Source organism: Rhododendron vialii, chromosome 5a (assembly GCF_030253575.1).
Source record: "Rhododendron vialii isolate Sample 1 chromosome 5a, ASM3025357v1".
In the NCBI taxonomy this organism is placed as follows: Eukaryota; Viridiplantae; Streptophyta; class Magnoliopsida; order Ericales; family Ericaceae; genus Rhododendron; species Rhododendron vialii.
The window spans coordinates 34,389,091-34,413,430 of record NC_080561.1 but is presented as its reverse complement, the minus strand read 5'-3'; the positions used below and the strand labels follow the sequence as shown (position 1 = coordinate 34,413,430).

Here is a 24,340-nt window from a genome sequence, read left to right as displayed (position 1 = left end):
AATAAAAATAATTGTTTCACGCGCCATATTCATCAGTTTTGCATACGATTGAATAGAGAGCAGACCATTATAAATTTTGAAAATACTATTATTTTTTTATATAGTTTCAATTAACCTATTCAATTACAAATATATGGTTATCTATAATTATAATTGCCTACAATCATGTGCATCCTATCCATTTCAAAAGGCAAAGTAAAATTCCAAAAGAAAAAACACTTGCTAAAAATGATAATATTTATTTAAAATATACTTGGTTGGGCGAGTTTTGGATTGTTTAGGCCGGGAAACTTATACATACTTTCTAAGTTTTGAGAAAAAAAGAGTACAATTCTATTAAAATTCTGGAACATGGATAGGGTAGTCGCCCGAACATCCTGTCACTGCTGGAAAAAAAACCATAGCAGTGATTTTGTGGGCATCGGAATAATTAAAGACGACCAAAAGGATTAAGCAATACCGGTGTTTGTTGCCCTTATTGAAAAAATTCAACTTAGTTTGTCCTTTACATGTTTCAAAATTAGAAGCTACAAATGGTTAAAATGGGCCGAATGACACTCACAAGTATCATATAAGACGACGAAAACGACAAAAAAATCAATCTTAGTGGTGTAAAAATTTGACCCAAATTTACTCATGAAATAAAAATGAAACAATCAGAAGACGGTCATGCCAAAAATCCAAATATAAGTACATACATAGGGAGATACATATTTCCGCGTCATACGTCTTTGACAACCATTTTAAGTTTCACAAAGATGATTTAAAATTGAACCATTCATTTTATTGAAGATAAACAATAAATGATTTGAACCATTTTTATGGAATCTAAAACGGGTCCCAAATTCATTTTTGCTATAAATCAGGTACCCAAACCTATCCATCGATTATACACAGAGCAGAGAGCACTGATGAGTGCAGTGGGATTCTGTTCGTCTTTCTCTTTCGTTCAACGCTTCAAGCCCTAGCCCTTATTTCAGAGCAGTCCGAAGCTTCCTTGTTTACTCTGAATCCCAACCACCAAGACACAGACCCTATCACAGAACCTTCTATGGCGACCGTAAGCAACTCCATTTGTCAAGAATCCGAAAAGACCAATCAAACACCTCCATGCCACGTCCTGACGGAGGATTCTCAGCCATTGCCGAACCTCCCGCGTGACATCATGGTCGAGATACTTCGAGACTTCCCGTCAAGTCCCTGCTGCGATTGAGGTGCGTTTGCAAGTCATGGCGTTCTTTGATTTCTCATCCCAAATTCGCAAAAACCCATCTCAGTCTAGCATCTACGAACACTGATTGCACCCACCACAGACTCTTACTAATCTCTTGGGTCCCCGTTTACGATGCAATGTCATGCTCTCTTCACGCTGTTTTGCACAAGCACTCCGATACTGCTGTTCAGCTTGATTGCCCTTTTAACGGGCCCCATTGTGTGATACGGAACATGGGTTCCTGTGATGGTTTAGCCTGGTCGCGGTAGAAAGAAAAGTGTTTCTATGGAACCCGTCCACTAGGAAATTCGTGACATTGCCGGATGCTGAAATGTCTTACCATTACCACCCGAGGTATGGGCTTGGTTATGATGAGTCTATTGATGATTACAAGGTGGTGGGATTCTTTTGTAGCAGTATTTGCTTTTGTGAGGTTCAAGTGATGGTATATACATTAAGGTCGGATTCGTGGAGGAGAATTGGAGACTTTCCTCCTCGTTGTTTTCCGCAAGGTGTTGGGACATTTGTGAACGGAGCCCTCCACTGGATTGTGGGTAATGAGTCCAACGATAATATTGTTTCTCTTGATTTAGCGAAGGAAACATATGGAGAGGTTTTGGAACCAGAGTATGGATATGGTTATTTGCACGAGATGTTGGATGTTTTAAATGGATGCCTATGTATGGTCCGTTACTGCAATGCTTGTGCTGATGTATGGATAATGAAGGAATATGGTATTAGAGAGTCTTGGACAAAGTTGGTTGTCATACCTTACACGTCTCATCCAATTGAAAGATTGTGCATTTTGAAGAATGGTGAATTTTTACTGCGTATCCAGTCGCATTTAGTTCATTACATCCCCAAAGATGGCACATTTAGTCATCTTACGGTCCCTAATTGTCCAAGGTATTTTGACGAATATCCATATGTTGAGAGCCTAGTCTCGCCTCACATTGATGCTGATTATGGAGTTTAGTGGCAACACCAATACTAAAGGGAGTAAAGGTAAAATTTGATGTTTGATTCTGTCTTTCCCAAACTTTTTAATGCACAATGTGTCTACATGTTTCCTTTCGTACCTTTTTGATCTCTTAGTACTCATTAGTTCTGTACTCAATGTTGATGTCAAAACTCAAAACCAAAAAAAGGAGAGGTTCCTTTGCTCATATGTACTGAAGCTTAGCTGAATTGAGGTAAAATCACCTGTTAACTCTCAAAGACAAAATCATTTAAATACGGTTTCATGTCATTTATCTTTGCATTGCTTACGGAGATGATGGGTGTTGAGGTGGCACTTGATTCTTTTATAACACTTCCAGAAACTTGAAGGAACACGTTGGGAAAAATATTGGAAATTTCCCAAACTTGCATTATGGATGACACTTAAGCCAACTGCTAATCCATTAGGATATAAGTTTCTTATATATGGTTCAAGTTTTCTTTGTATGCCTTATGGTCTTGACAAAGAATTTGCTGTTGTTGTTTCCGAAACGGGTGGTGGAATCTCTGTGTTCTTGCTTGCTTTTAACTTAGTAATGCATGTTCTGTTTAGAAAAAAAAACTTATTAGTGCCGGTTCAGTGAGGAAAATTTAAAAATATTCCAAAAACAAGCATGGTGGATTTCCAATCAATAAGTTTATAAGTTTCTTATATATGGATCCCATTTTCTTTGTATGTCCTATGGTCTTGAAAATGAGTTTGTTGTAGGTGTTTCAGAAATAGGCAGTATTGATTGGAAATTATAGTGGTTACTCTTTGTTCATTTTGGGGGTTTCTGTAATGACCCACGCCAATTGACCTATTAGCCCTTAGCGTAACCACGTGGCTTATAAGGTTAACCTCGAGTTATAAAATAGCTGACAATACGTTGTGAATTACTTCCACTTGCTTCTTCCCAATGTTGGTCAAGTGGGATCTCACAGTTTTCTAACTTAAGGGACGTCAAGTTAAAAAAAAAACCTTACAAGGAACATTGATGTTCTCTTTTCTTGAGTGAGGAATAAATTGTTTGTCATTGGCAAGGTCCGTTGCTTCAACTTTTTTAATTGCCTAGCAAAAACAACAAGATTTAACCGGCCATGCATGTTTAATTCATACTTAATCCTTTTGTTGCAGTAGTTTTCATGTATTCACTTAGTTTAGTTGGATGATAGAGTTTTACAAACCATTGATGACTTTTTGAGCTTGAATTCTTCAAACCTGAGTAAGTCTTGCATGTTCATACCTACAATTTTTGGGGTGGACATTTTCACATTGAATTATGTAGGATTATTAGATTGAGCTCGGAATTGAAGTTAGTATTACATACCTAGGTTATTTTGTCATATTTATTCCATTTTTGTATGTTCCTAACTTTATGCGGATTAGTAGATTGAGCTCGTAATTGAAGTTAGTATTACATACCTGGGTTATATTGCTGTATTTATTCCATTTTCGTATGTTCCTTTATGCAGTTATATTTCTCAGTGAATGTTATGGATGTTAAACTATTAACAGTAGATTATGCATCTTTCAATGGCACTATAGATTAGGCCTTGTGCTTGAGGACAATAAGCATGCAAGGATTCATAGGATGGTGTTACTGTGTCCTGTTGTCAAGCTGGCCGTCTATGACGTCACCTTTCTTTGGTTGTGGACCATTATGTAGGATGGTTGTTTATTGAATTTCGTATTAAGAAGCTTATACACCGTTTGGCTTACAAACACCTTGTTGTTTACTCATCCATGGCCCATTATAACATTTGTTTGTGGTATCTCTTCCGAGCGTTACCTTATGTTAGCGCTTTACATGTTTTCAGGAACTCAGAAACAAGGAGAAGTGATTCCTAGAATCGAATTGCTTTATTGTAGTTCTCGTGAGGGAAGACTTGTACTTTCTTTATGTCACAAATTTGGCTTGTAATGAGAGCTAGTAGGTGTTCCTTAACAAAAACACTATTGTTCGCATAGTGAGATTATAGCTTGGTTATAATTCGCTTCGTCTTGCTTGTGTCGCGAAGTGGTGTTAATACAAACACGACGGCTTGAATTCATAACCAAATTCAGCAGCACTCATGACAAGCATGGGGGACGCCGTAAACAAGCTTTTTGTTTTTGTTAGTGTCTGGATAAAACATGAACATTGTCCGTCCCATAATACTTTGTAATTGAATATAATCTATAGTATTGGAGAAATAAAGCTAAATTTTGGCATTTTCGATATTGATAAGAGCCTCTTTAATGATTAAATTGCTATCAACTAGCCTTTTGTTTTCCAATACTATTAATTTTTTTTTACATAGTTTCAATAAACCTATTCAATTACAAATATATGGTTAACTGCATACAATCATGTGCATCCTACCCATTTCAAAAAGCAAAGTAATTTCCAAAAGAAAATACAATTGCTAAGAAATGATACTCCCTCCGTCCCTAAATAAGTGTCCGGCGCGCAAAACTAGGCTTTACAAAACATGCATATTTTTTATTAAAAAATTTAATTTTTTTTCACAATCTAATAGAACTTATTGCTATTTATTGATTTGTGAGAAAAAATTAATTTTTTTAACGAAACAAATGCATCTTTTTGAAGGCCTAATTTTGCGCGCCGGACACTTATTTAGAGACGGAGGGAGTAACATTTATTTAAAATACACTTGGCTGGGCGAGTTTTGGATTGTTCAAAAAGAGTTTGGCCGGCGAACTTATATACGTACTTTCTAAGTTTTGGGGAAAAAATAGCACAATTCTATTAAAATTCTAGAACATGGATAGAGCGGTTGCCCGAACATCCTCGTCACTACTGAAAAAAACCATAGGAGTGACTTTGCTGGTATTGGAATAACTAAAGACAACCAAAAGGATTGAGCAATACCGGTGTTTGTTGCCCCTTATTGAGAAAATTCAGCTTAAATAGTTTTTCCCTTACATGCTTCGAAAATTTGAAGCTACAAATGGTCAAAAATGGGCCAAATGATACATTCGCTGATCTAGCTCGCGGCCTAACTCACAAGTATCATATAAGACGATGAAAAAGACTATAAAAGTCAATCTTTGTGAGGTAAAAATTTGACTCAAATGTACTCCAAATTAAAATATAACAATCAAAGACCGCACCAAAAAATTCTCAAAGAGTCAGGGGCCTAAGAAATGGAATTGCAAAGAGCAAAACCAGGGTGAATTTTGAAGCTCCCCATGAATCCAGCCTTGCTACAATTAGACAAAAACTAGCGGTTCAATTCTGATGTTTTGTGACAGTGCCAATGGGTTCTGTGGCTACTGGCTAGCACCTGAATCTTATGTTTTATGTAACCGTAACATGGGTGCGAATGTTGTGTGGAGTTGCATCTAGGTATTGGACGTCTCAAATCTTAAGATGGAGGGTACGGAAATATGGATCCAGATTTCGGATCAATCCAGATTTTGGTACACCCTCTAATTATGCTCTTATAACGAAACAATTGAAAAAGATGACATAACAACATTTTTTGTACTAGTTGTAGGGGTTCAGATTTGGAGGAACCTTTGCCTGAATCAGTACTTCTCTTCCGTTGCTCCGTTCACCCGCCTCTGAACATGCAATAAGTCACTAGGGCCAGGATAGCCCAGTGACCCTCCGACGATCAAGTTAGATCTCAGAGGAGGAAGTAGATCTAGGGTTTGGGAAAGATGGCATACCTCTTTAGGTTAGAATCCCTTTGTATTTATAGACCTAGGTTTACTTGTCCTCCAAAGTAGTGCGTGAAGAATACGCTCGGGTAACCGCCTCGGGTGACATCACAGATGACGCACCGGATAAGGCGGTTACGAAGCACATGGCCAGACCTGGCCTAGATGTTCTTATCTGCCACGTATTGCTCATGGTCCCCTCTTGGTACGCAATACTCCTTCCAGAGATATTAACGAAAGGCATACTTCGGTAATGCCCCGAAGCATTAACAGGGGACCCGATACCGAACGAGGAGATAGGAGGATATATGCCATGGCCCATCTGCACTTCCCCACAGACCGAATCGATATAAGCCCTCGGTCGATGATGGCCTGGCAAGGTTACCGAGGCTATGACCGAAGCCTCCACAATAGCCCCTCAAGCCCCTGGAGCTTTACAATCTTGCTTCAGGGTCTTGACCCCATTGCATGAAACATCAGGCTTCGATGAGGGCGCTTGCCTCGATAGATTCCACTCAGTCTTCGCCAGTGATGAGAGCCACGTGTCAGCAGTTGCCGAGGTCTCAGGATGGACAGGCTGTCTCGGCACGTGCCGTGTCAGTTGATGGGTACGAAACGTCGCTTCGGCGACACGCGTCATTACGTCTATGGTTTGAACATCCGGCGCCCGTTCTCGGTGCAGAGCCCCTGATACTGGCCGTCCGATCGTGACACGCGTCAAAGATCTGATGGCTCGGTGCACGATGCTTCGTTTCCCGCGCAGCCCTCCGTCTCTCCTATTATAAATAGGGAAGACAGACGTAAGACGTCTACTCTTCCTCTGCTTCTGAAGTCGAACCGTCGCCGCCGTCTGTTTCCAGCATTCAATCGAGATTTTGAGCATTTTGGACGCGGATCTCGACACGAAACTCAGGTATGACAATCTTCAGTTGCTGATTTTCACGTTTTGATCATTTTCTTCAAGTTTTCTTCGCTCCAATCCACATTCCTTACACGTTGTAACTGTTCCGCCGCTCGCCGTCGTTTGACCTACGGCGGCGCTGGGTGTTTCCTGCGCTGTTCTTAGTTTTCCCGAGGTCTGAATTCAATACCGAGGCCCATATTCTTCTCGAGGCCAATCTTCAACCCGAGACCATAGAAACAACCACTGGCCTCGGAGACCTTCCTCGGGGAGAGGTCCCCAAGAATATACCGAGGAGTGATGACCATTTCGCCCCCATTTACTAGGTCATGCTGCTTTTCCCTAGGCACGTAGCTAACGGGTTTTTGCATACATCTTTTTTGCTAGGTAGGGGCGAATGGTTATTGAAGTCTCCTCGGATAGTGCCAGTAGCTCCTCTTCTGCCGACCTTGAGGAAATCTTTGAGGAGTGTCGAGCCCAGGCAGTTTATCGAATCCCTTTGGACGTCATTGAGCCCTCGGATCCTCTTAGAACTTCACGCCCCGTCACAACCTTTGCCACTTGGGAGATGAAGATTCCAAGTACTTCTGGCCACGTACCGGGCCCGTTCGCCGATGCCCCCGAGAAGGTTCGGGGACGAAGGAGGCCGATGAGGCCGTGTCCTTACCTGAATCAATATTTTAATGGGACACCGGCTGCCCTCGCCGAGTTCAGAAGGGTTTACAGCATCCCTCCGGACGTAGAGGTCCGGTTGCTTCCTGACAACAACCCCAAGACCCTTCCTCACCGACCAGGGGAATTGATTTTTCCCTTGATGGCAATTACCGAGGGAGGGATTAGATTCCCCCTTCATCAATTTGTCCGACGAGTTCTCCGGACCCTTTCTCTTACCTCCTCCCAGCTTACAGTAAACTCCTACCTCATCATCACAAGCATTGTTGAGCTGAGGAGGCAGTTCAACCTGACCTTTGGGGTCGAGGAGCTTTTCGGAGTATACCTCTTAGGAGCCAACCGGGAGAGCAACCGATACTATGTCTCGTGCAGGACGGGGTACGATACGTTCCTCGTCGATTGTCTCCCCGACTCCGAGGAGTGGGCAAATATTTACATCTCGGTGACCGGCAATTTTATGTTTGGGCCCGGGGAAAATGCTGATACCACTACCAGGGTGCAATTTAGGACCGGGGCTCCTGGTCGGTAGAAATTTCTCTTCGGTAAATACTTTTGCTTTTTGTTATGCCCTGCGCTCTTATATTGATCCCTTGTTTTGATTTTACCTTGCAGCCGAGGGGATCGTTCAACAGCTTCAGGAGAGAGCTAACCGGTCCCGAATTACAGCAGCCTACGGCATTCCCATCACCAGTCGGTACGCTCCGGAGCTGCGCGGGTACGTCCCAACATATACAAGCTTCTTAAAGAAGAAACCGAGGCAGCAGGGGGTTCCAAGGGCAGGTCGAGGGCGAGGGCGAGGAGGGAGGACCGGAAGAGGTATGGGAAGAGGGGAGAGGAGGACAGGCGGGGAGAACGAAGCCGAAGGCAGCACATCAGCGCCTTGGGGAGTCATTTGCCAGGAGGTTGATCGTGAGACCCCAGAGAGAACCGGGCTAAGCGAGGAAATGGTGGGCTCCGGAACTCGCGAAGTGCTGAACCTGAGGTGCCGGAGGCCGGCTGGTCGGGGCAGAGGAATAGTCCCCGGTACTCCTGGTGCCGGGACTTCGAGGGCACCTCCCGCTTCCCCCCAAGAGTCCCCAGAGAAGAGACCGCGGCTCGAGGACCGAGGGGATGGCCGAGGAGGGGGCCAAGAAACAATCGTAATCCCCGAGGAGGAGGAGCAGGGCGGAGGAACCGGGAACGCCGGGGAGGAGGGTGGAGAATGGGTTAATCCCAGGGAGCTCCCCTGGGGTCCGGAGTTCTATCACTTTGCCGGCCGGCAGATCCACGACACCGACAGTGTGAAGAACCTCGGTGTGGCCTTTGGGATGCTCCGAGGGAGCATCCTTCCGAGGGATGCCTGGGCAGTCTCTGGCTTGACCGAGGACATCACGGCCAAGATAGCTCAGGCCCTTTTCAATATAAGTTAATGGTTTAAGTCCCGTTCTCTTCAATCTGAGGGTTTGCAATTGTTGAATTTCTTCTTTTTTTTGTTTGCAGGCGGGAGCTCGGGCATTGGCTATCAATGACCGGTGCAAGGCGCAGGAAGAGAAGACTGAGAAGCTTGCTCGGGAGCTGGCTCGGAAGGAGGAGGACCTTAAACTGGCTCGGGAGACTTGCGAGCTCTACCTGGCGGACTTCCAACGGTGCGACAGGGAAAGGGTGGAGGCAGAGGCCAGAGCCGCCAAGGCCGAGGAGGATGCCAACACACTGCGAGTCACCCGGGCCACGGAGGTTGACTTTGCGAGGAAGGGAGGCTACGATGAAGGCTGGGACGTAGCCGGAGTAGAATATAAAAAGCAGGTTCGGGAGATTGAGGCTGAGCTGCATCGGGACCATTTCTTGGACGGCCTTCGGTATGGCCATGAAGCCTTGGTGAGGAGGCTCAACCTCCCTGAGGACTCTGAACTCCGAACACTCCCCGAGGCGCCTCCCGAGGAGCTTGTCCTTCCAGAAGAAGAGGAGGAGGTGGTGGAGCCTGCGTTCGAGGACCAAGGCCTCGGGAACCAAGCCGATCCAAATGCCCCAGCGTCCGAGGACTAGCTCGACCACCCAGCTCGCTCTTAGGATAGTGTCTTCTTTTACTTTTGAGATTTCATGTCTTTGAATTCTGTAACTTTTGACTGGACGGCTCCGAACATTGGGAATTTGCTGTTCCAGAGTTTGTAAATATTTGATATTGAAGCAGTAACTTTTTGTTTATGGATTGTTGCTGAAACCTCATAATGCTTTGTGAGTGAATGCTTTCTTTTCTTGAATGTTATCTTTGAAATGCTTGTGTGATTGGTTTGCTCCTTGGGTTATGATGCCCCTGCTTCGGTGAGACTTGAAAGGTTTGTAGAAACAAGTTTTAGCCGGAGCGTTAACCGAAGAGTTTTGCCAATTAGCAAAAGATGTTTAATCAAGAAAAAGTGATTTGATCCGAAGCCCCTGCTTCGAGGAGGGTCGGTAGGGACCGAATCAGAAGCCATTAAATGAATTTTGGGTCTGTACGCCCGTTTGTTTTTTAATGGAAATAAGTCAAGCGAGTAAATGCGAGATGATACTACTGCATAGGGATGTAGGCCGGAGTCACGAAGGGGTATGGCTTCTGCCATAGGTTCGGGATGCGGCGAGTCCGAGCAGTGGGGAGCTTCTGGTGGGTCGGTATATGGGGCTCGGGGGGGGAGGCCGAGTATCCTTAAAGCGAGTAACCAGAAATCCAGACGACCGAAGGGGCCTGGGCGACTTGGTGGAAATTTTGTCCGTGGGTATCACCTATGGGAGAACAATATCCCTGAAGTCGGTATAAAACGGTCCGGGCAAGAACGGACCGAGTAAGTAATTTAAACAGTCAGACTCAATTTGAACAAATAGTGCCAAAGAAGGAATTCTCATTCAAACTTGGAGTGCTGCCAATACATAAGCAAATTGCCTTCCAAACTTTTAAAAGAAAATGCAACATAATAAAGACTAAGCGGGCTTCGGTAACCGAGCACTATCCATAGAATTTCTTCAAGTTGTTTGCATTCCATGTTTTAGCAATGGGGGAACCATCCAACTTTTCCAATTTGTAATTTCCTGATCCGAGGTGTTTGAGAACCCGGTAAGAGCCCTCCCAATTGGGCATTAGCTTTCTCTTTTTGGATTTCTCCACAACCTTTTTCCAGACGAGATCATCAGGCTTGAATGACCTAAGGCGGACGCTTTGGTTGTAACCTTTTGCAACCTCCTGTTGGTACGAAGCGAGTTTAATCCTTGCGTTGTCCCGCTCCTCTTTGGCTAAGTCGAGGTCCGAAGCAATGCTGTTGTTGTTGACCGACTCGTCAAAGTTTTCTGTACGCATTGTTGGGAGTCCGACTTAGAGAGGGATGACCGCCTCCATTCCAAATGCTAAGGAAAAAGGAGTGCGACCAGTGGAGTGCCGAGGAGTAGTACGGTAACCCCAGAGTACCCTGGGTAGCTCTTCGGCCCACTTTCCCCGTTGTGACTCGAGTCGTCGCTTGAGTCCAGATGAAATAGCTTTGTTTGTAGCCTCGGCCTGTCCGTTACCCTGGGGGTAAGCCGGAGTGGAGGTGTCCCATTTGATACCGTATTCGTCAAGCAAGGCCCGATACTTCTGTCCTGTAAACTGTCTTCCATTGTCTGTAATTATGGCGAACGGTACACCGAAACGAGAAATGATGTTTCGCCACACAAAGCGGATGATGTCTGTTTCTTCGATGGTAACAAGGGGCTCGGCCTCGACCCATTTTGTAAAATAATCAGTTGCGGTTAAGAGGAATTTGAATCCCCCCGGAGTGACTGAGAGTTTGCCAACGATATCCATGCCCCATTGGGAGAAAGGCCATGGGCTGGTGAGAGGGCTGAGGTCTCGGGCCGGCTGATGAATAATGGGAGTGAACATCTGACACCTCTTGCAGCGCTTGACGAATTCTTCGAAATCCTTCTTCATTGTCGGCCACCAATACCCCTGAGTGATGGCTCGGTGGGCGAGGGACTGTCCACCGGAGTGGCAACCGCTGTCATCGGCATGAAGCTCTTCGATGATGCCCGGGACTTGATGTGAGTGAGCAACCAATAAGTATGGCCCGGTAAATGATCTTTTGTAAAGCTTGCCATTGGGATTAAGCCAGAAGAGGGCGGCTTTGTTTCGGAGTCGGTGAGCTTCCTTTTTGTTAGCTGGAAGGGAGTCATCTCTTAGGTAAAGGACAATTTCGTCCATCCAGCTCGGGCCAAGCTCTATGTTGAGTATCTCCTTGTTTAGTACTTCAAGCTCGAAACTGGGCTTGTCAATGGAGTTAAAGGAGATAGAACGGTGTCCTTTAGATGAGCATGCCGAGGCGAGTCCTGCAAGGGCGTCGGCGTGGGCGTTTTGTTCTCGGGAGATGTGCTCGACTCTGATTGCTTTGAAGCGTTTGATGAGCTGTACTGCGGCGCTGAGGTAGGTATGCATGCGGTCGTCCCGAGCTTCGTATTCCTCGGAGAGCTGGTTAACCACCAATTGGGAGTCACTGTAAACCACGAGTTCTTCGATGCCAATGGCTTCGGCAGTTTTGAGTCTGAAAATTAGTGCGTCATATTCGGCCTCGTTGTTAGAGGCTGGGAAGTTGATGGATAGTGAACTTTTGTGCAAGACATCGGAGGGCGATAGGAGGACGATTCCTGCTCCTGCGCCTCGGCTGTTGGAGGCGCCATCGACATACATTTTCCAAACATCGCCATGAAAAAGCTACCACGCTGTGCTTGGGTTGGCCTGGAGTAATGCCTCGGTGTTCGGGGTGGGAGCCGAAGCGGGTGTACTGGTTGGGGTGAGCTCGGCTATGAAGTTAGCAAGCACCTGAGCTTTTATTGCTGTTCGGGGTTGAAAATGGATTTCAAAATTGGCAAGCTCGACGGCTCACTGTGAGATTCGGTTGGAAAGGTCGGCCTTCCGGAGGAGAGACTTGAGAGGGTACTCGGTAAGGACAATGATACGGTGTGACTGGAAATAGGGAGCGAGCTTCCTGGAGGCTGAGACAAGGGCAAGGACGAGTTTTTCTAATGGTAGATAACGCGTCTCGGCGGGAGTCATTGTTTTGCTGGAATAGTAGATTGGCTGATGATCCCGATCTTCCTGGCGCACGAGGACCGAGCTGACAGCGTGCTGAGAGACAGCTAGGTAGAGGAACAAGTCCTCTTGGTCCCGGGGGGTGACGAGGAGTGGAGCTTTGGAAATATACTCCTTCAGCTGTTGGAGGGCTCGGTTGCAGTCTTCTGTCCAATTGAAGCTCTGTCGGCTGCCTTTTAAAAGTGCGAAAAATGGCTGGCATTTATCCGAAGAGCGGCTTATAAACCGATTCAGTGCTGCGGCCATGCCGGTCAAACGCTGAACGTCGCGCTTGTTGTGGGGAGCCGAGAGTTGAGTAATGGCAAGAATCTGGGAAAGGTCGGCCTCAATACCTCGTTGGGAGATGAGGTGACCAAGAAATTTGCCGGAGCTGACACCGAAGACGCATTTCTCGGCATTGAGGCGGAGCTTGTGTTTTTTGAGTATCTCAAAGACTTCGGCGAGGTGAGTTAGATGATCACCGGCGCGCAAACTTTTAACCACCATGTCATCGATGTAAGCCAGCATAGTGTCGCCTAGTAGTGCTTCGAACATCTTGGTAATCATTCGCTGAAAAGTGGCCCCGGCGTTCTTTAAACCGAAGGGCATAACCAGGTACCCCGGCGTTCTCTACATCGCCTTCACTCATGGCTATCTAGTGGTAGCCCCGGTAGGCATCCAAGAAGCTAAGACGCTTGTGTCTGGAGGTGGCGTCGACGAGCTGGTCGATACGGGGGAGTGGAAAGAAATCCTTTGGGCAGGCGTCGTTGAGGTTTGAGTAATCGACGCAGACTCGCCATTTGCCATTCTTTTTCTTGACTACGACGGTGTTGGCCAGCCACTTAGGGTACTGGACTTCTCTGATTGCCCCTGTGTTCAGGAGTCGGTTAACTTCTTCAATAACTGCTTCGGAATGATGAGGAGAAGACCATCGCGCCTTTTGCAAGACCGGGCATTTGGCTCGGTCGATGTTGAGTTCGTGGCAAATGAAGAAGGGGTCGATCCCAGGCATCTCATATGGGGTCCAAGCGAACACTTCGATGTTCCGATTGAGAAAAGCTACCATGTCATTCCGTTCAGTATCACTAAGTGAGGAACTGACAAGGAAGAAACGGGAACTGTCTTCAGTTATTGGGATGGTTGCCACGTCCTCTATGGTTTTGTCGTCGGGGGATCTACCGACGTCTTCCAAGACTGGGACCTCGGGGACTTCAATGAGGTTAATCCGGGAGGTTTGTTTGTTACTTCGGACGGCGTTGATGTAGCACTTCTTGGCCGCAGTTTGGTCACCGTACAAGTCTTCCTGGTGCCCGTGAGTGCCAATGAAACGGACCACTTGGTGATAGGTGGAGGCAATCGCTTTGAGCCTATACAACCAGGTGCGTCCAACAATTGCGTTTTAAGGGCTAGGGACGTCAACTACCACGAATTCCATTTCAAGAGTCACCAAACCGGCACGAACAGGAAGAGTGATCGTGCCGATGGGCCAGACAGGAGCTCCGTTGAAGCCGATAAGAGGAACTTCGGAGGGACGGAGGTCGGTGTCGGGAATCTTTAGGTTTTTAAACAGAGAGTAGTACATGACTTCGGCCGAGCTTCCCTGGTCTACGAGGACGCGACGGACGTTGAAAGTTCCGATGCGTAGCGTGACCACGAGGGCGTCATTGTGGGGTAGCTGGATGCGGTCGAGATCCTTCTCGGTGAATGTTATCGTCCATTTGGAACAGTCATCGGTTCTGCGGCGCTTCGGTTCGGGACCGACCAACATGACCTGTTTGGAAGAGAAAGCTTCGTTTAGATCGGCTCGGATGATGCGAGCGGCTTCGGGGTTTAGGGGACCATGTATGACATGGATTGTCTGGACTTCTTCCTCGGTGTTTGCTTCAGTCCGTTGTGCCCGAGCCATTGTCTTCTCGTGATCGATGAAGTTGCCGAGGTGGCCACCAGCAACAAGCTGTTCCAAGTATGCCTTGAAGGGCTTGCAAGCTGTGGTGAAGTGACCTTGCTCGTTGTGGTAACTGCATCGGACGATGGGGTTCTTGATTTTGCCATTTTCGGTTCCTAGCTTTTGATTTGGGAAGGAGAAAAAGGGCCGATCCTTCACCTGATCAATGATTCTGTAGATAGGAATGGTGAAAACGGTTTTCTCGGCATTGAAGTCATTTGGCTTCGGTCCTCTTCTCTGCGACTACTTGATGGTATTGACCTGTTTCTTTGGCGTTGAGACAGGTGCGGGGGCCGGCGTGGATACCGAGGTGTTTAATGTCTTGGAACTCGTCGGCTTCTCGATGCCTCTCTCTGCCTTAGATTCGATGAGCTGGCACCAGCCCTCAATACGAGTCATAAGGTCCTTCATAGAGTTTGGCTTATGGCGAGCGAGGTCGTCGTAGACTTGCTCATCCTGGGAGGTGAGACCGAGCTTGAATCCTCGGGCAGAGATGACGCCGTCGCAACCTTCTATCTCATTGAACAGTTCCCAGTAACGACCGGCGTACTGTCGAAGCATTTCGTCATTTCTCTTGCGGAGGGCTAAGAGGGAATCGATCTCCTTCTCGTGCTTGTTGCTTGTTACGAATCGGGCCATGAAGGCGTCGCAGAGGGAATCAAACGAAGAGATTGATCGAGCCGGGAGTTGATTGAACTAGGTAAGGCCTAGGTTGCCGAGGCTTGCAGGGAATACTTTGCATAAGAAGGCATCGTCCGAGGGTTCGTTCCGAAGAAACAAAGACATGACGAGCTTGTATTGAACCAAATGAGTGTACGCCTCGGTCTTGTCGTCGTATTTGGTAAACTTGGGTTGGGTGAACCCTTTGGGGGGGGTAACCGAGTCGATCTCTCTCGTAAAGGGAGAGGTTGTGAGTCGCGTAAGTCGTGCATCGCGATGAGGTCGGATCGAACGGTCGGGGCCGTCTGGATGCTCAGTCGCTGTACGCTTCTTGGGAACGAGTTTGTCCAATCGTTCGTATTCCTTTTTATTTGGGGTAGTACTAACCGATTTCCTGGGAAAGCGGTCCTGGCGATGGTGGCGGTAGCTGTCCCGAGCAGAAGACTCGAGGCGCTCGGTAATCGGGCTCCTGCTGTGTGCGCCACGGGGATTTGTGACGATGGGGCTTCTGGGACCGGAGCCCTTTAGGCCCTTACGGTATCCCCTGGTTTGGATCTCCACAAGGCCGTCATCTCCCCTGGCTGCCCTTGTGAGGCTAGGGGTAGATTCCCGGCCTGCCTTGCCGACCTGGACCGAGTGAGTGGAGGAGGTAGAGACGCTCCCAGCACCGAGCCTTTCGAAGGCCGAAGGTCTCCTTCGAAGTTGCACGGGGGAGCAGGAACGATCCCTGTGCGACGTATCCCTCGGGGCTCGAGTGTCCGCTGCTCTAGGTGACTCGAGGCGATCCTTGACGGAAGGGCGGGGTCTATGCTCTAGCAGGTGACCGACTTCGTGGCTGCGAGGGGAGGTACGACGGTCCTTCCTTCCGCCGCGACTCCCAGAGGAATGAGATGGGGAGATTTGGAGGAGGTGTTTAATCTCCGCCAACTCATCTCGGACGTGCCTGTCGCGCTCCATCACCGTCGTGAGATCGTCGATTTTCCGCTCAAGATGGCGGATGTAGGAGTGGAGCTCGGAAGATGGTCCTGCTTCTGGAACTGACGTTCCGGCGCCAATTCCGACGGATACATGGGTCTTTCCCAGGGCGGCTGCTCCGCCGGAAGCCAGGCTGTGATCCACGAGGGAACCGAGCCCGTGGGCGGTTCCATCGTGCTGCGTATCGTCAATCTCCACCATGTTTGATTCAGGAACGTTGAATGGAGTAGGATGGAAGTGGATGTTGGATTGATGGCTAGGTCCCCAGCAGAGTCGCCAATTGTAGGGGTTCAGATTTGGAGGAACCTTTGCCTGAATCAGTACTTCTCTTCCGTTGCTCCGTTCACCCGCCTCTGAACCTGCAATAAGTCACTAGGGCCAAGATAGCCCAGTGACCCTCCGACGATCAAGTTAGATCTCAGAGGAGGAAGTAGATCTAGGGTTTGGGAAAGATGACATACCTCTTTAGGTTAGAATCCCTTCGTATTTATAGACCTAGGTTTACTTGTTCTCCAAGGTAGTGCGTGAAGAATACGCTCGGGTAACCGCCTCGGGTGACATCACAGATGACGCACCGGATAAGGCGGTTACGAAGCACATGGCCAGACCTGGCCTAGATGCTTCTATCTGCCACGTATTGCTCATGGTCCCCTTTTGGTACGCAATACTCCTTCCAGAGATATTAACGGAAGGCATACTTCGGTAATGCCCCGAAGCATTAACAGGGGACCCGATACCGAACGAGGAGATAGGAGGATATATGCCATGGCCCATCTGCACTTCCCCACATACCGAATCGATATAAGCCCTCGGTCGATGATGGCCTGGCAAGGTTACCGAGGCTATGACCGAAGCCTCCACACTAGTTATGGACTCAATAATACTTTCTGTTTTTATTCATATTTTTAGAAAGAAAAACTAAAATTTTCACAACTACGTCCTCTTCGAAACAACCGCATCCAATCCCTATCCCACACCTGTGTTGTGTCGTGTCAGATGGGTACTTCCCTCTGGTTGATAGATCCATATAACAAAGATTATGTTGGTACCACAAAAGATTGCTGGATTCCTGTTCCTGTTATTATGTGACATTTTCTTAAGTCCGGTTGTTCAAATCAAATTCCTTTTCACTGCTTTTTGCGGTTATATCCATCAACTACATGAAAAGAATCGAATTTGAGCATATGGACTCCGGCATCTAGGATCATCGATTGAAGACTTTGAATCTCTATACCACGACAAGATCGAGGCCCTTAGCGGGTTTGTCCCTTCTCTATCGGCTCTTTCTTCGGTGAAGTTGTTAGAAAGAAGCCTATGTTTGATCAAAAAGACTCATGTGAAATGCAGGAATTGACAAATTTAACAGAATTTTGATCTGACAGTCTTCATTTTTGCTTTGTTGAAACCGTGTCAAACAAGTTGATGGAAAGTTGGAACCCACTACACCGCTGCTTAATTGGGTTGAATAATTTAACTCTCCATAAACCCATTGTGTTCCCACATGCCATTTCATATGTTAATTATAAAAAATCAACTTAATTGCTAGTAGTATGAGGCTTAATTCTGATGTTTTGTTACGGTGCCAATGGTTCGTGTAGCTAGCACCTGAATGTTATGTTCTATGTTACCCAAACTCGTGTGCGAATATCGTGTAGACGTGTATCTATATATTAGACATCTCAAACTTGAAGATAGAGGGCACATAATCTAGATTTGGGTACCCATACGAGGATACATGACATAATTATCTTCGAAATGAAATCATGTGCTACCATTTTCGTATTGATGAGATTTTTTTCATGAATAAGCTACTGTTGGATTAACTGTTATAAAATAAGAACAGATTACCTCAATAATCTGTAACCGAAATACAAATTTACCAATCGAATAATGGTTGCAGCATTTTGGGTTGAGTCGCGAACTAGGTTGCTCTGTTTAAGACGTTTCGCGGCTCTACCCAGATTGTGCAAGTAGTTCGATCATTACCACACCGTCCCCAGGATAAATCAGCCCAGAATACAACCTCTGTTCGGCCTTCTCTGCACAGAAGAAAACAACAACAAAACACAATATCGACCCTATTGCTCGAACTCAAAGAGAAACCATTTTTCTGGAGGAAGAGGGAGATGTTTTCATTTCTATATTTCAATGATTCTGAAAGTTTGAATATATAGACGGAGAAGGAGCGTCTAAGGATTTGATTTTTTGGAAAGAAAATCAAATCAATTCAATTACCGCACTAAATAAGGATAGATTTTGTAATCAATCATCAGAGATTTTAGGAACACGTTTTAGTCGATGAGTAGCAAAAGGAAACCAATGAATATTCACTAATATCTCTCAAAAGAAAATCAGCGAATATTCACTAATACCTCTCCTGAGTATTATGCTAGAACTAGTGAATATTCACTAATACCTCTTCTTGGGTATTACGCTAGAACGAGTGAATATACACTAACAACTAGTGAATATACACTAATACTTTGTCTAGCCACATTCACAAAGTTTTACAAATACACCAAAATCCCAACAGCTACACAAAGAGAGCTGAAAAATTCCCATATCATATCTTCGAATAAGCTACACAAAGATAGAAGTTGTCCAGATGCTCCAAGGGTTGAAGAATGCTAGCTCTATTTTAGCGGTGAACATTATGGATGTAATAAATTTAACTCATCATTTTCATTCTGTTTCGTTTTCTTTTGTTAGACGCGATTGTAATAGGGTGGCTCATGCTATAGCCAAATATGCCCTATCAATTGAGTTTCCTACAACTGGGATGAGAATTTTCCGGACTGGACTTGTAGGGAGGCTTCGTTAGATATTTTCAATATGCATGCAATAATAAATAATATGGTGACCGATTGACAAAAAAAATATCTTCGAATTCAAGGCTTGTGATCGGCCCACGGTCCGGATAGGAGCTTTAACTCCTTTTGACTGCTTTAACACATTTTCAGTCTACTATGCAAGATAGTAATCTGGAATTCTGGCTTGTAGGCTCAAGCTCTGGTTAGGGCTGGCTTAGACATTTGTGAGGCCTAAGCAAACATTTTCAATCGGGACCCTGAATCTACTTGGCATAGTTAAAGTACTTAGGTAGAAAAAAATTCATATGGAAGTCATTACGATCATTTAAGAGTTTAAGTACCCAATCAATAACCATTACAATCATTTACTTTTATGGAGGCCTAATTACTATATGGACCTAAAAAATTTGGGGCCCTCAAAATTGGTAAAAAATTGGGGGCCTAAAGCGGCGGCTTTACGAGCTTTAGCTCAAAGAGCCGGCACTGGCTCTACATGTACACTATGGTTGTGTTCTTTTTTGTTAACTGGAAATTCTTGTTAGCTGTTGGATGTCAGTGATGTATTTTTCCATCGATCAGAGCTGCTACTGGGAAGGTGCTATATTAGATGTTTGTAGTAGACATATTTCTCCATCTTTGACAAGTCCGTTTGGATGGCTGTAGATTTCTAATTGAGAGATTCCTTATTTCCATGAGAATAGCTCAACTTGACAAGTTACATTCGATGGTTTCGAAAGGGATCTAGACATTGAGTTTGAGAGTCAACCGACTCATCTTTACAAGTTTGTTTGGGCTACAAGTGATTGGACCTCGTTTGGAGATTCCTATTTCTCCCAGGAGTCAACGAGCTCGAAGGCTGGGAGAGTGTCAGTTTTCGTGGAAAACGGACATCAAATTTTGATCAATTTGATTGATAAGTGAAGTAATAAGGTGTAAGATTTGAACCTCAACCAGTCTTGTGGGAGCCTAATGCCAAACCGTTGGCACCCCAAATTATCATATCGGCGAGTCCCAGCAAATGACTCTATACCGGACTCTGTTTCGATGTTTTGTCTTCTCCCACAAGTATACATACTTGAGGGCTGGGTGTGTGAAATTTTACGTGGAAATCGGATTGGAAAGGATAATTTTGACTCGAAGAACCTTAAACCCTGTATCATCATGTCGGCATGTCCTAACGCATAGCTCTGTAACAAGACGTCATTTCCCTGTTTTGTCTTCTCCCACAAGTCTATATATATAACGGAGGGCAGAATGTGTCATTTCTTGGGAAAATCGGACTCGGTGCTTCTAGTTCTTCCGGGAAATCGATCGTCATATGGACAATTTTGTGCCAAAGGGCTGATGAAGCGCGAAGCGAGGCCTGCGCTTTAGTAGTACAGTGAAGCGCAAGTCGAAAAAGAGAGTAGAATATACACTTCCTAAAGTCACCAAATCACCTACAGTGGTGCTATATAGTCCCAAAGTCATTAACCAGTCGTCAATCGTTGGTTTCCACCACGACTATCTCCAACTCAACACTTCCAAATAGAGGATCAAAATAATACTATTTCATATTCATAAAGTAAATTTAGAGGATTTCATTATTCATCTTTAGAGCATCTCCAATCCAATTAACATCCTCCATTGCTCCATTTGAGAGGATAGAAATAATGGATTTTAATTGAAAGTGAATATAGAGAAGTTTACTATTCATACAAACTCCAATCACAAACCTCTATATCTCAAGATTCATCTCTATTCAATAACTTCCTCACTTTTCCTCCAATTGTTATTAACTCTTACTCCAAAGCTTCTATTTATAGAACACTGAAAGATAAATAGTACTCCCTCCGTCCCAAATTGAATGTCAATTTTTGATATCCGTGTCAATTTTAACTCCTTATATCTTTCAATATGGATCTCAAAAAATATGCAATATGGATCTTGTTTGATAGTTCTCGATTAGTTCTATTATACAAAGTTTTTAAACTCTTGAAAAAATATTATAGATTAAAAAATATAAGTAATGAAAAATGACACGGGTTTCAAAAATTGTCATTCTTTTTGGGACGGAGGGAGTATGAGCTAAATTTATTACGAACCACCGGGTCCGCTTAGCCCAATTTGAAAATCGGCAAATAGACAAGTACCATGTCGTGCCATATTATTACATGCTCGCAATTCAAGTAACTAAAATTACTAAATGACATGAAACTGACATAGCCAACTTAGTGCCTCATGCTAAATCTTGTCCCTTACAAGTGATCGCCTAAAAAGGGGCAAACAAGTGTAGTGGGCCAAAATAACTTCGGTCGGAAAGGCCCAAGAGATCAGGTCAAAACTATCACCTGTTCTAGACACGTCATCCCCAGGGCTCTCAATTCGTCAATAACGTCATTACTCGTCACGGGAAGGCACTCCACTGTTCGGCCGAACGATATCCGACCCCCAACAGTTCTGCCAACCGTACTTTTTCTTACGTCTTAACCGGACGATCGCTTGGCATACCTTAGCTCGTTCGGCGGTGTAAAGCTTTCGTTTGGAAGGTACGTTATCACTTGGGAAAAGATCTCAGGAATAGTGCTTGCAAGTGGGAATCAAAGGGCCATCTAGAAACTTTCTACTTATGGCTTAATCTAGAAGCTTTCTACTTATGGCCGAAAGTGACATGATCTAGAAGCTTTCTACTTATAGCCAAAAGTGATATCATCTACTTGTCCAACACTCAAAGCCTTGCCTACAAATAAGAGGTGATACCACAAGGTAAATAAGCTAATCTCTCTCATTCTTACAAACTTCACTAAAAGCATACTTTCCTCTACCTCTCGAGCTCTCACTAACTTGCTCGTCGAAGCGTCTTCCCAGAGGTATATCCCCTTTTCGGTTTTCAGGTACCCAGTTTACCGTTCAACCTTTTCACTGTACAACAGCAAGGAGGAAGAGGTTCAATGATTTTTTCAGCCCCCCACAATTGGCGACTCTGCAGGGGAAACTTTCTCCTAGCTCTTTGTGTTGTGGAACTGAATAAAATCATTCTCTTCCTCTTGTTGTCCTAAAGATGTCAACGGTATACAGACATCTCACACGGACGCTCTTGCTGTCACCGTTATCATTGATAAATCTACCGATCAATGAGTATTGGTCGGCCAAGGTGGTTTGATCGAGGTAGTGTTCTACTCAACTTACAAGTGTTTGGGGCTTATCCCGAACCGACTCCAGACCGCACCAATTTCACTCATCAGCTTCATGGGAACCTGTTTGGCCGCTCGGCTTGATTACCTTCCCCGTGCGCACCAGCTCCCGAGTGATGGTTGTATTAGCCGCTCGTAGTGGACAATTCCCCGAGCTCCTACAATAGCCTCCTTGGTCGGCAGGAATGCCTCTACAGAGACCGACACCGGTCAAAAGAAGTGCTATGTCAGTACTGTCCTCCTTACGTCTGTTGCAGATGAAGACGATCATCTCCACCTTGCGATATTCATCAAGCCGAATATTGAAGTACTCACAAGACCTCGCAAGTTACGGTTTGAGCCTCGGTAAGGCCAGGCTCTTGCAGGTTTCTTTGCCGAGTTGACTCCTTGCCTTGAAGATAAAAGCCAATGACTTGAAGATTGCTGAAGAAGAACGGGAGCTTGACAAAGCGGAGTTCTTGGCCGAGCTTCCCGAGCCCCATCCTATAAAAATTTGGGGCTCAGAACACTGCTGGAAACAAAAAGTCGAAGCGCAAATAGAAGTTGTTCTCAAGAAAAGCCTAGAGATTGAAAGTGGATGGAGCTACAACACCAGTGGTGTTGGGGCTGGTACTGTTCGGCAATTTCACCCCTAGCGTTTGGCGTACCTACGCGTCGCTAGGGTTCAAGCACTTTCACCCATAGTGTTCAGCATACCTACGCGTCGCTATGGTTAGGTGAAATCCTCGAAGCCTTCGGTTACTTATTCGTTAGGCGAAATCCTCGAAGCCTTCGGTTACTTATTCGTTGGGCAAAATTTTCGAAGCCTTCGGTTACATATTCGTGCAGCAAAATTCTCGTAGCCATCTGTTACATATTCATTCGGCAAAATTCTCGAAGTCATCGGTTACATATTCGTTTGGCGAAATTCTCAAAGCCAACGGTTATATAATACTTTCTTCTTTTCATCATATTTATACAAAGAAAAGCTAGAAGTTTCACAATTAATGCGTTCTCTTCGAAATAGCCGTATCCGATCCCTATCTCACACCCATGTCGTGTTGGCATGGCTACTTAGCCCAAAATGATGGATCCATATAACAATGGTAATGTTTTAGTACTCCAAAAGAACTATAGAAAAATTTGCTGAATTCATGTTCCTGTTACTAGGTGATATTTTATTAAATTTGGTTGTTCTTTGTAGGCCTGTCAATGGGCCGGATCCGATAAGACTCAAATCCGATAGTGGTAATCCGGATCCGAAAATCCGATCCGGAAACTTTTTTTACTTTAAAAATTTTAGCAAAAAAAAAATTATTTTCTGAAAAAAAATTTTAAAAAATAAAATAAAAATAAAAATACAACTTCTTAAACATTTTTTTTTTTTAATAAAGTTCGGATTTGGATTGATAACGGATTTAATCCGATCCGATCCGGATCCGTATTGAATTACCGGATTCAGATTATCGGATTATCGGATCGACGTTATCGGATCGGATCGGATCCGAATCGGATTCGGTCCATTGACAGACCTAGTTCATTGTGCTTGGGATGGCTAGAAAAGTTTATCTCAAATAAAGTTTCTTTTCATTGCTTTTCGCAATTATCCATCCGCTACACGAAAAGGCTCGAATTTGGGCTTGTGGATTCCGGCATCAAGGATCATTGATGGAAGACTTTGAATCTCTTTACCACAAGCATATCAAGGTCCTTAGTGGGTTTGTCACTTTTCTTCCATCTCTTGCTTTGTTCAACTATTTAGGAAAAAAGAAGAAGAAGCCACCAATGATGCTATGGGAATGAGAAAATCCTTGCAAGGCCATGTCAATTGTCTTTGTGCATCTACTCGTGGATGTTCTGTTGGTGTCCGAAGTTTAATTTAGGCAAATGCATGGGTTCATATTCCTGTTAATTATTAAGTAGTCTTGTTAATGTTCTTGTCCATACTTTGTACACAGTTTTGGTTTGGTTTGGTCGCCGAGAAAGTGGAAGTCGAGAAAAGATATTTGATGGCTTTAAATCCAGAGATGAATGTATAGACTTGTTTGGACTTGAAGTTTTGGGGCGCCTCTATTTTTCAAATTTTTGATATACATAAAAAGATAAACTGCAGGCTCAATTCCGTGCCCCAAACCGCATCCAAACTGATCCGACTGAACAACACACACAAACGGGTGGCGGATGGAAAAAACGACAATCCGCCACTTGTGAATTGAATTGGGAACTAAACCGATCCGCCCAAAACAGATCCAAACCCAAGATTTGCGACCAAAACAAAAAATCAAGCCAAAACCCGACGGGTTTTCTATCACCTATA

At 45.0% G+C, this 24,340-nt stretch overlaps 2 protein-coding genes across 3 annotated transcripts in view; one reads left to right on the top strand and one right to left on the bottom strand.

Moving 5' to 3' along the window:
* The first annotated feature begins 856 nt into the window (after positions 1 to 856).
* Positions 857 to 4,179, top strand: LOC131325854 (F-box/kelch-repeat protein At3g23880-like). The gene is made up of 2 exons (XM_058358331.1): positions 857 to 2,218; positions 4,013 to 4,179. The coding sequence occupies exon 1, from the start codon at positions 1,545 to 1,547 to the stop codon at positions 2,187 to 2,189; it is 645 nt and encodes a 214-aa protein (XP_058214314.1). The 5' UTR covers positions 857 to 1,544; the 3' UTR covers positions 2,190 to 2,218; positions 4,013 to 4,179.
* A 16,757-nt stretch (positions 4,180 to 20,936) lies between these two features.
* LOC131325850 (receptor-like protein 33) overlaps positions 20,937 to 24,340 on the bottom strand; it is a 45,347-nt gene continuing 41,943 nt past the window's right edge. For both annotated transcript variants that reach the window (XM_058358326.1, XM_058358324.1), the window contains one exon: positions 20,937 to 21,122. The gene's annotated coding sequence lies outside the window, so the exon portion shown is untranslated. The remainder of the gene's footprint in view (positions 21,123 to 24,340) is intronic.

Coding starts and splice junctions, on each gene's coding strand:
- LOC131325854 (XM_058358331.1), top strand. CDS start 1,545: ATGTCTTACCATTACCACCCGAGGTATGGGCTTGGTTATGATGAGTCT.